The sequence below is a fragment of the Balaenoptera borealis genome (genome assembly GCF_965194805.1).
Source record: "Balaenoptera borealis genome assembly, chromosome: 7".
Classification (NCBI taxonomy): Eukaryota; Metazoa; Chordata; class Mammalia; order Artiodactyla; family Balaenopteridae; genus Balaenoptera; species Balaenoptera borealis.
The window spans coordinates 129,088,402-129,100,592 of NC_138864.1; the positions used below are offsets into that span (position 1 = coordinate 129,088,402).

The 12,191-nt window shown below is 39.3% G+C and overlaps 1 protein-coding gene across 4 annotated transcripts in view; it reads left to right on the plus strand.

Annotated features, from left to right (window-relative positions):
- The window catches only part of UBE3C (ubiquitin protein ligase E3C), a 118,062-nt gene that overhangs the window by 41,375 nt on the left and 64,496 nt on the right, over window positions 1–12,191 (plus strand). For all 4 annotated transcript variants that reach the window (XM_082398823.1, XM_082398824.1, XM_082398825.1 and 1 more), the window contains 2 exons: window positions 2,401–2,588; window positions 10,101–10,187. In XM_082398823.1, the coding sequence (XP_082254949.1) occupies window positions 2,401–2,588; window positions 10,101–10,187 (275 nt within the window). The remainder of the gene's footprint in view (window positions 1–2,400; window positions 2,589–10,100; window positions 10,188–12,191) is intronic.

The following is a 12,191-nucleotide window of genomic DNA, read 5'->3' on the forward strand; positions in this document are numbered from 1 at the left end:
TTGTGTTTGGTTTTTTCATGTAAAATAGGGTCATCCTGTGTATTAGTTGAATCATTACTCAGGAAATAGTTCCTAGGAGTGAAATGACTGGGTTAAAAGCTGCTAGTTCTCAGGAAGCGCACTTACTGTGTGTCAGGCACTATTCTACTTTTCCTTTTTTTAAAGAATTTTTAAAAAATAACTTTATTGAGATACACTTCACCATAAAATTCACCCTTTTATTTTTATTTTTTAAATATATTTTTATTTTTATCTATTTAGTTTTAGAAAATTGGGTTTTTTTTGGCTGCACGGCATGCGGGATCTTAGTTCCCCGACCAGGAGTTGAACCCGTGCCGCCTGCAGTGGAGACGCAGAGTCCTAACCCCTGCGCTGCCAGGGAAGTCCCGAAATTCACCCTTTTAGAGTAATACACAATTCAGCGACTTTTCCGTGTAGTAACATAACCGTGCGGCCGTCGCCACTGTCTAATTTTAGAGCGTCTTCATCACTCCACAGAGAAACCCCAAATCCATTAGCAGTCAGTCCCTTTCCTCCTTCCCCTCAGCCCCTACAAGAAAAAATGAGGTTAAGTTTCTTCTTACCCCGTCTTGTGAACAGCACACAATGTCTTTGGTCAATTTTCGCAAATTTTATAGGTGATAAATACCATGATTGGTTCTTAAACTCATTTTACGAACAGTGTCACATGTTACCTCCCTCTTCTCAGCGAGTGTTGTCTACTGTGCATTTTCAAGGAATAAAAAGCCTTATGTCACTTATACACACAATTTGCCACTGACGTCTTTTTCTCTTAATTACACAATGGAAATGGCTTGAGGTGTGGCTGTACTAGGTTTTCGATACATATTTTTTTTGGTTAGGAAATTTCTCTTTGGTTAATGCCGAGTCTAGTCCCAAGAGCAATACACTTGAGAGTGACTCGTGCTGTGTGGGGTGGGAGTTGGGGGTGTCGAGTGAAAGGGCACAGAGGCTCCCTTAGCAGAGATGAAAAAGCCATAACAGGAGGACAGGGGGAAACAGATGAGTGGTTGCCAGGGCTTAGACCAGGGCAGGGTTGATTACAAAGAGACACAACAGAGTTTTGGTGGGTGCTGGAACTCTTGCATCTGTCAAAACTCAGAACTGCAAACCAAAAAGTGTGAATTTTATTGCATGGTCAAAAAAAGAAGTGGGATCCTGTAGATGAAATGTAGATAAAACTTCTGTTTTTAGAAGACAGTTTGTTAATACTTAACCTTCTGGAGAATCTGTGAAATTTAAATTTTATTTGTAGAAGCATACCTCATTTTATTGCACTTCTCAGGTGTTCCATTTTTTACACATTGAAGGCTTTTGGCAGTTCTTTGTTGTCAGGTGATGGTTAGCATTTTTTAGCAATAAGGCATTTTTAAATTAAGGTATGTACATTGTTTTTTTTAAAGACATAATGCTATTGCATTATGTATTTAATAGGCTACGATAGAGTGTAAACATAACTTTCATATGCACTGGGAAACCAAGAAATTCATGTGAATCACTTTATTTCGCTGTTTGCTTTACTGTGGTCTGGAACCAAACCTGCAGTATCTCCAAGGTGTGCCTGTACAAAATGCGATTTGTATCTTAAGTGAAGAGATATATATATATATATATATATATATATATGTATGTATATATTAGATACATCTCTAATACAATGTTTTATTTGGTAGACTGTTATAAGTTACATAAATTATATTCATCCAGGTTTCCAAACAGTACAGTCAGTAATACCCAGTGTTGTATATATAGTCATTTTTATATACTCATATATATGTACATATATGAAAAAAGTATATATCTTTGGTTAATATCCCAAATAGGTAAACTGCATCGAATATTAGCTCAGCTTTTAGTCAGTGAATCAGATATTCTAGAGAAGTTAAGCTGTAAAATAACAGGTTTATGTATTTCATTTGATGTTTTTTAAGTTCTTTAATATTCTGACTATTTTGCTTAAACTGTGGTATCTCAAATAATTTAAAATTTTATCAGATGGTAATACATTTTCACACATGTATGCTTAGTATAATGCAATCTGGAAAATATGAAATAAATTTTTCTTAAAATGTAAGGCCTAAAAATATTATCACATTAGTAAGCAAAAACTGAGTGTTCACAGCTCCTGTGTTGTTATGCTGGGCAAAACTGGTACCTACCATAGATAATGACTTTGGATCTCCAGAGGATTTCAACTTACTTTAACGGGTGACTTGGTAGAGATATTGATATGTTCGTTGTGATGTGGATAATTTTTAGGTAACGCCTTTCTTATATTTTCAGTTGAAGGAAAATAAGATTTTACGTTATCTTTGTAGTGTTGAGCTGAGTTCTAATAGAACATGGTTAACTCAGACTAACCCATCTGGTGTGTTTTAGGAGGATGGTAGACTGTCAGTACCGTACATAACCGAGGAATGTCTGAAAAAGTTGGATACGAAACAGCAGACCAACACCCTGTTAAACCTGGTCTGGAGGGACTCCGCCAGCGAGGAGGCCTTCACGCTGATGGCGGCCATCTGCCATACCCTCATGGTGCAGCACCGCGTCATGGTGCCCAAGGCCAGGCAAGTCTCCTGGGCGTGGGTGCCTCGGTCCCCGGGGGTCTCTCCTCCCTCTGCTGGCCATCCCCTCCCTCCAGCCAGCATCATGGAAGATGAAAGTTTGTTTGTTTTTCTTTGCTAACCCAGCTAATACTGTTTGAGTCCTTTCCCTGGCCTTTGGCATGTTAACCAATCCAAGAAGCTCCTCTTGTGTGCTGTCTGGGGTGAGGGGAGCTTAGTCCTGGCCACCCCTGTAAAAAGTCTGACTCATGCCTGGATGACAGAACCAACCTATTACTTGTCTCTCTAGGCTTTTTCATAGCACTCTTTTTGTCACAGTGCCCTTGACAGTTTACTTTGGTACCTGAAAAATTTTTGTTCTTCAAAACTTTGAAATGAACTTTTGAGAGGGACAAGAAACCTAGGAATTTAAATGTGGCCGATGAATGTGACAGTGACCTGTCCCTCTATTTTGAGTGACAGCAGTTGCCTAGAGTTTAACAGAACCGTGCTCAGGGGAGCGCAGTGAACCCGAGTGTAGTGGCTCCGCTAGGAACCGAGGGGCCCCCTGTGTGAGGCGCGCGGGTGCCTGAGGCCCGTGTGACCACACAGAGTCCCCTCTGTTTGTAAAATGCTTTCCCGTAACATGAAAAGAGCTGTTTCTTTTGCTAGGAGAGCGTTCCTTGAAGCGAGCTGTACGCAGGGAACTCATCACCTGCAGCTGCCTTGTAAACACTAATGCAGCCAGCTAATTAGGTGCTGTCCTAGCTCACTGGCGTTTATTACTGTCGGACGCAGCAAGATGCCAGGGAAACTGCGAGCCCGCGATTAGGTGATGAGCTCTCTGTGGGCTAATTGCGTCAGAGCAGGATGTGAGATCTGAGGCTCTTGCAGCTGCACTGGGCCCCTTGCTTTTATTGGAGCACAGAGTCCATTGCTTTGGGTAGTAATGACCGGGTCTGACGCATCGCTGCCCTGGTCTGGGGTTCACCGGTGAACCGCTTCCAGAAGGTGTTTATATGTAGCCTGGATTTTATGAGCACAGCACCTATTTCCTCTAAGAAAGCACTCCAGGAATTTTATTTATGGCCTAAATATATTAGGTTTTGAGTATTTAGCATGTTTTTCATAGCTCATAAAAGAGCAAATAGGCTTATTTTAACTGTTGTAGATTTTAACCACTTGCAACTTTTTTTAAGGTATTTAAAAGATGATTATTAAATTTCTAGGCTGATAACTCACTCTCAACTCTTCCCAGGCTCATATTAGTCCCTCTTATTTTCAGGGTTGGGATTTGAGGTTTTAATTTCTGTTTAACATTGATTGTCAGGATGTATAAAGGAATTTGGAGGCCCTTCCTACATTGATAATGGAAAGATTTCTAAGATATATGTTTAAGTAAAACAAAGGAAGATATAGAGCAATGAATAATTATCTTTTGTGTCTGAAAGGTGGAAAAAGTAAGAATGTGTATTTGTATTTGCATGAAGAAACTTGGAAGCGTTCACAAGAAATTCATAGAAGCGATTACTCACACGTCTGGTTCTGCTGGGGAGGTTGAGGGAGGAGGAGAGGGTGGACTTGAACCCTGTACTTTTTAATGTGGTTTGAGCTTTGGATTATGGGAATTAGTTTAATTTTTAAAAATTAAGTAATGTACTGCCATCTCCTTTTATGAAAGACAATTTGTAAATCTTACCATTGAACTTGGAAATCTGAATACATTTTTGGATTTAAAATTCATATTCACTAATTTTAAATATGAATAAATATTAACTGGTTGTATTTGGGAGGGGAGAAAAAAGCAGGCACTACCCCAGTATCTAGAGAACTAAGCCTAGAAAGTGGGATATTTAAGTAGACAGTTGAGGACAGCCTGTCGGCAGGCACTCAGCTTTACCCCTGGCTGGCTCAGAATCAGGCTTAGCGGGCAGGGGTCTGGTGTTGTGTGGGGCGGATCCGCACTGTTGGGAAGTGTCGTCCACGCTGGACGAGGGCCTCGCTCGCTGCTCGCTGCCGCCCCTTCTCCCTGGGGGCCGTCTGCTGCCCGCCAGTGACCCTGAGCCGTGTCTGCCCCTCCTCCTCCTCGTCCCTCTTCTTGAAGCCGTTTTGCTTAAGACACGGGATTCTCGTGAATTTCCCTTTCGTCTCAGGCTTCTCCTTCTCAGTGCTTTCTGTGGGTTCTTCTTTGTCTCTGTTACACTGTTTCCTAAACCTTAGACTTCTCTTCCTGTTCAGTTCCTTAGTTCCTTTCTGCTCGGTGGGTTCTCTGGGTGATCGCGTCCACACAGGCGGCTTCACCTGCTTTCCGGAGCTCCGGACTCCCATTCAGCCCCTTATTAGCAGGGGCCGTCCTCACGCTCCTTTCCTGCTGCCTGAGATTGAACTCAGCATCTTTCCCCTGAACCTGGGGGTCACGCTGGGGCTGCAGTGTCCTGTAGGGCCGCCACTAGTGAAATGTGGCCACTTCACTTTGAATTAATTAAAATTACATAAAAGTACAAACCCAGTTCCTCGGTCACACCAGCCACATTTCAAGTGCTCAGTAGTCATGTGTGGCCCGTGGCTGCCACATTGGATAGCACGGTGTGGACCAGTTCCACCATCACAGAAAGTTCTGGTGGACAGCGTTGCCTGAGAGTTTGGGTTCTCCGTAGTTCCCTGTCTGCATTGTCACCGTGGTATGTGAGTGCTGCGTACTTCGTGTTGTGTTGCCAGACTGAATTGTCAGAAGTATAACCCGCGTTTTTTCATTCCCTTGCCTGCGCGTCTAGCGGTGCATCCCTTCGGCTCAGGGCAGCGCTCGCATCTCCTTGCCTAGTGCTGTGCAGTGCCCTCTCCTAATCCAGTGTTTGGTTCCCCTCTGACTCCGTTTCTAGCCGTACAGTTAGGGCTTTTTGCCCCAGCCACGCTTCATTACTTTCACTTTCTTGCTATTCTTTATGCCTCCAAGGTATTTCATGCCTCTCTCCTTTTGCCTGTGCTGGTGTCTGTCCGAAACGCCTCTGCCCTCCTTCTTGTCTTTTCTTGGCTGCGTTGTCTCTTAGAGTCATGCAAAGGTTATCATCTTTCAGAAGCCCTCCTGAGTTTATATCCTGAGATTTCACCTGTAATTACAGCTTCTAGTGAAATTTTCATTTTATGGTAGGTACTCCCTTAAAAGTTGATTTTCAGGAGTTTGGGTTTATACTTAAGGTGGGTGGACGAGCATATTCTTTGGGGCTTGGCTCTTCTGTTTCATTAACATCTAGAGACTTTGAAACAGCACTTTAAAGGTAGAGTTTTAAGGCTCAGAAAGGTTGGTGTTACAATTTTCCTCTAGTTCTCTTGTTCATACCTCATGAGCCATCAGAATCGGTTTTATTGTATCAGGTGCTTGATTTTTCTACCAAAAATTAATAGAATGAGCCAGCTTAATTGTGTCTTGTGTTATTAATCATTGTGATTTGGACAGTTGTGTGCCCTGGGAGCGTATAGCTGTTTCCTCATCTGTTTTCTAAGCACTATTAAGTAAATGTGATAATGGATACCCCCTTTCTTCTTGATTTGTAAGTTCATATCTTTAATAATTTGAGATAGAATGATTGTGCAAATGACTTCAGCGAAGAAAAATGCAAATTTGTGTTACATGGGTATTCCAGGAGTACTATATACTGTTCATGTTTTTAAAAACAAATTTTTATAGTATTTTAGAAAAAATACTGAGAATGTACCTACAGAGAGAAACAATTATTATTATTTTTGCCTATGATTTCATGCTTGCTTTTATTATCAGTGATATTTTTGGTATAAACAATAGATTTAAGCAGCTATTGATTATTGTTATAATTTGCATTCTTACGAAGGTCAGATAAAATTTGTGAGCTTTTTGACATTTCAACACAATGATTTTATTATTGCCTATCTTGAAATCATATATAGATTATAAATGAATTGGCAACAGTTATTGTTAGAGGCATCAAACTAATAAAGTAGGCCTGCTTTCGTCAAATTTAGGAATATGATTTGTAGTGAGTTTTGAAACTTCTAAGAATTTTCTAAACATTTGAGGATGACAAGTCACAGGAAATACAAGTGAACTTGGAGAAAGCATACACAAAGGCTATTTAAAAGTTATTTAAAGTTTTCCTGAAAGAAATAAAAGGGAAGGGAATATCAAGGAAGGCATCTAAGGTAATGAATACTGCTTTCTCCCATTTTAATTTAAACTAATATGAGGGAAGGCACATTTTTTCAATCGGTTCATCTTATAGAAAATTAATTACCAGGGGAAAGGGAACTGTCTGTTTACCCTGGTCATGGTTTCAGCACTGGGATGTTAGTTTAACACAGCTGTATGTCTGAAGCTTATCTTCCGCTCTTAGTTCCTAGTTTGTGAAGAAAATATGTTTTAGGTTGCTTCAAGCTGAAATACGTCTTAAAATTTTTATTATCAGTAAGGCAATTTGGAGCTTATTTTTAGTCTTGCATTATTCACAGGTGAAATTTATATGTGTATTTTAATATTGCTTTTGCCAAAAAAGTGATACTTTTAGCAGGAAAACACAAAGTATCACATTTGCACTTGTGTGCTGCAAGAGCAGAATGGTCTTTGGGTGAGTGACTTGTCATATTTCTCTTACCTGTGACACCTTTACATACAGAGGAAGTCTCTGAGAATGCCTTGCTGTCATGACCTTTACTGCCTGTGTGTGAGCGGGAGTCTTCCATTGTGTTCTCTTTAATAACTTGAATAGTCCTTTACTAATTAACTCATAGGGTTGTCTCAGCTAAATAAAGCTTAATGGGTAATTTTTAATATATCCCAGTATATGTAAAGAATACTTCACTTCCTTACCTTTTAGCAGTAAAGTCCCAAATAACCTTTATTAATTTATAAAAAAGGTTTAATAATTTGTTTTATTATTGCCTATTGAGTGATTAATTTAGGAACTGTAGTTGTTTCAAAATTAACTTGAAAACAATTAACTTGAAATATAACTTTTGAAATGTGTAGCCATTAAAGTGATGTTTCAGAAATATGTATATGTATTCATGTGGAAAGATGTTAGTTACAATTGTAGGTGAAAAACTGTGTTGTAAGAGAATGTATTGGGAGAACCCATTTTTGTTTACATCTGTCCACCGTGTCTGGATGATTTATTCTGAGGTATTAACTGATTATTTTTGGGAAGATGGGATGAAATGTTGCTAAAGATCTTTTCCCTTGTGGTGGTGTTGTTAAGAAAAAAGAGCAAAGGAAACACCTACTTACGGTACGTTGTTCCTCAGACCTTTGGGGTGCCAAGTGTTAGTATTTATATTTAACACGAATTTAAGAAATCGTGTCAGTAAAATTATACTAGATGGTACACTTTTAAAAGACCTTAATTTCTTGATGAAAGAGAAAGAAGGCAAGCAGATATTACCTTCTAGAATTCCTTCATGTTGAAAGTTCATGTTTTTTATAGCTTGGTTTTTATTCTGTTTTCCATGGTTTATTTAATTGATCTCCTATGATTTATTGTGTTCTTACCATTTTTTGTTATAACAATAATTTTTGTTTTAATTTCTCAACCTAATGAATTAGTATAGTGTTGTTACCATTTATTAAGTATGTACTTGTGACAAACATAACTCACTTTTGTAGAATCATCATATTTTTAAGCTGGAAAAGACCTTAGAATTGATGTAGCACAGTCCCCTTGTTTTCTGATGAAAACAGGTTGCTTTTGGTCTACGTGACACTTGAAGAGTGGTTGGGCTAAATGATCTAATAGATTCTTTCTAGCCTAAGATTCATGATTCTAGGTAAATTTCACATATTCTTTTATGCTTCCACTATTTTTTAAATGATTGTGCTTTTAATGCCATTTGAACGTCTCATAATGCACCACACTAAAATTGGATTGGATTTTTAAAAACCAGTACTCCATAATCCCTGTTGTAGACTCAGAAATTGCTAATGCTGAAGAATCTATCTGGTGTTTTTGATTGAATGCAGGAAAATAAGCAATTAAATTTGAGACTTTTATATTGAAGAGTGACTTATTTATCTAAACCCTATTCCTTTCTCTTCCACTATGGGCATTTAAATTAATACACTTTTTTGCAAAATTTAGTCTATTAAAATATTTTTGTATTATACTCAGTACAGTTTACAGTAACTGTGGTAATTAACCCCATAGAGAATTGTGGATACACACTGCATAGTGCTTTTATTTAGTCAGATCGTCCAGTTACTGTTAATGGCCATTTCTCAGGAAAGGACCTGGGGGTGGTCTCAGGAGACCCCAGGGCTGGTGGTCGCACTGTTGAGGAGATAGAGGAGCTCTCTTCTAGTTCCTCAGGAGCCTGGGGGCTGCTACTTGCTCCGTCATAAGCTGACTTGACAACTTTGGGGGTCAGACACCGTCTCAAAGGTCTTTCCCCTGAAAATCCAGTGATTCAGTGTTAATTTCAGCATCCCATAAAAAGTAGATAGGACTAGATGATATATGGGTATTAAAAATACGGAATTCTGTCCTCAGAATACTTTCATCTTCAAGTTTTCATTCCGGGATCATTCCTTGTGCCTTCTCTAACACGATAGGGAAAGCTTTCGTGCTCTTCAGTTCTGCTTGCTACCCAGCTTTGTCTTTGCTCTTCTACCTTCTTGTTCTTCTGAGATGGTTCTAAAGTAAGATCACATCCCTCTCTTAAAACCGCATTTTCCTACCATCCTAAACCTTTTTTACTGTGATTTAGTCTCATAAGTTTGAAATTTGATTTTTGACTCCTGCCCTTCTAAAATTATACTAGATAGTACCCTCTTTTAAAAAGAGTGTAAAAATGTTTTATGCAGGTTTTTTCTCCTGATTATAACTTTGTGACTAAAAATTACATCCTATTACAAAAATGCAGTATACTAAGTAAAGCTAATTTAAAGTTAAACTTGGTTACCCACAAAGTTCCTTAGCCTTTTTAATCAAATTGATATTATACAGGAGGGGTTTTTAAAGCCTTTAAAATATATTTTTAGATTTAAATTAGTTTTGAGATGTTAGTTAACATTAAAAAACACATTTTTATGTGTTTGTTTTAAAGGGGGGATGTTAAAATCAGTTAGATATTCAAATATTTTTTAAATTATTAAATATAAATATAAAGATTATTAAAATATTTTTAAATTTTTAATGTGTATTGGTAGTAATAATATTAACAATACATAATATTGTGATGTAGTAATATGTTATGATACGTACTCAGAGGGGCAGCAAACTCAACTTGTGCTTTAAAACGGCCCGCCCGGTTCTCTTTGGGGTTGGTCTCATAGGCACAGCTCAGGGCCAGCTTAGCTCTGTAACAGTAGACAGTGGCTCTCACAGTTGGGGTGCAAGGACTAGTTCTCATTTGTACTCCTTAAGCAGCCTGCTGTAGGAAGGAAGTGATTTGTGGTGTTAATACAGACATTTTCTAAATTGTACATTATTTTCAGTTTATAGCTTTTTTCTTTTTGAAGAAGTATATTGAATGAATATTTGCTAACTCTTTCTTATTTCCCCTGTTCCTTTTTAGGCTTCTCTACAGTTTAGCCTTCAATGCCAGGTTTCTGAGACACCTTTGGTTTCTCATATCTTCTATGACAACACGGATGATCACAGGGTATGTGTTATACAGACTTAGAAATTGAGCTTAAGGACATGGAAAGTGGCGATCTAATAAAAAGCACTGTAAGAAGGTACTTTTAAGTACTACTTATACTTAGCTTATTTCATATTAGAAGAAAAATTCTAGATGGTCTCAGTTTCACAAAGTGAAAAAATTAATGCCTAACTTTACAGTTGTTTATCTGTGTATATTATTAAGAGTATGGCTTTATCTGAGAGTAGTAAATTTGTTTTAAAAATCCTAGTCAGGACTTCCCTGATGGCCTAGTGGTTAAGACTCCTCTGCAGGTGGTATGGGTTCAATCCCTGGTTGGGAACTAAGATCCCGCGTGCCGTGTGGCACAGCCAAAAAAAAAAAAAAAAACTAGTCATGTTTTGAAAATCAGAAACTTGAAATTTCTTTGCTTCGTATGTCTTTTCTCTGCTTTTGATAGTGAAAATATAGATTAGAAGCAAATTTACCACCATTACAAACATTAAAACATATAAAGTATTGTAGAAATTGGTTTCTAAACCTTTTTGTTGAAATAATTTGATTTTTTATGTGAATCATGTAACTTGAAAGCTAGAATCTTTAATGTACATATTTATTGAATGCATAATATGTAGAGAATTTAATATTCAAAAATCCTTCACGGTAAATGGACGGAGGCCATTACCATGATGAATTTCTCCTCTGTCTGGGGTCTGAGCCAATCCTTCTGTACTGTAGTGTGAAAAGAAGTGTGTAACTCAGTTCACTGGAGACTCAGCTTCTAAAGTGTACTTGCACGCCGTGGCGATCACAGCCAGCACTGTATTGCCTGCAGCCGCGGGCCAGCCTGTCCTGGGAAGCAAAGCACTTCTTCGTTTTAGGGCAAGCCTTTGGAAAGAAGAGGGTTTCCGTTTTTTTAAATAAATAAATAAATAAATAAATATATATATATATATATGTATATATATATATAAAAAATATTATATTATTTATTTATTTTTGGCCGCGTTGGGTCTTTGTTGCTGTGCGCGGGCTTTCTCTAGTTGTGGCGAGCGGGGGCTACTCTTCGTTGCGGTGTGCGGGCTTCTCATCGCGGTGGCTTCTCTTGTTGCAGAGCACGGGCTCTAGGCACGCAGGGCTTCAGTAGTTGCGGCACGTGGGCTTCAGTAGTTGTGGCTCGTGGGCTCTAGAGCGCAGGCTCAGTAGTTGTGGCGCACGGGCTTAGTTGCTCTGCGGCATGTGGGATCTTCCCGGACCAGGGCTCGAACCCATGTCCCCTGCATCGGCAGGTGGATTCTTAACCACTGCGCCAGCAGGGAGGGAAGTCCTCCTTTCCTTTTTCAAACAAATTTTATACTCTTTTGAGACAAGAAATAGCCTTCCTGGTGGGTGAGTTTGGGCTGTCCAGCATTTCACTGTGCATCCACCTGCAGTCTCCCTTGGTCTGTGACACGGTACACGTGTGGCGCTCTTTGGGTCTCAGGCTTGTCACTGTGGTGTGTGGAGGACGAGATGGTCCCGTTTCAGCGCCTTCGGGTGAGTCCCAGCCAGCCCTGTGCCAAAGGAGCCCAGGTCCAGTCCTCTTCTCACTGCTAGAGGAAGGGCAGGGTACTCGTAGCGTAACTTTGAGTTACTTACATGTTTTTTTTCATGTAATTTTAATGCATCTTACATGACTGAAGGGAGTTTTGAATGACAGCACTGGAGCTGATGAAACTCAGAAGGGTGGAGCCATGGAGCCATGTATCTCGTATCAACAGTGTGCAGCAGCAGGAGAGATGTGAGAGAGATAGCCGAAGGTCTAGAAAATATCTTTTATATCCTGTTATTTTCAAATTAAAATGTAAGGTTTCTAGTTGTGTGTGTGTGTGTGTGTGTGTATTTCAAACACTTATGACTATGCCCGCCTTGGCATTCACGAATGACAGGTTTGTTTAGGGCAGAAAAAGATTGGGGATCATTGGAACCGGAAGTTATCATTGATCTCCAAGTGTCTCAGCTTAGCAACAGAGGTCCTGCCCTGGC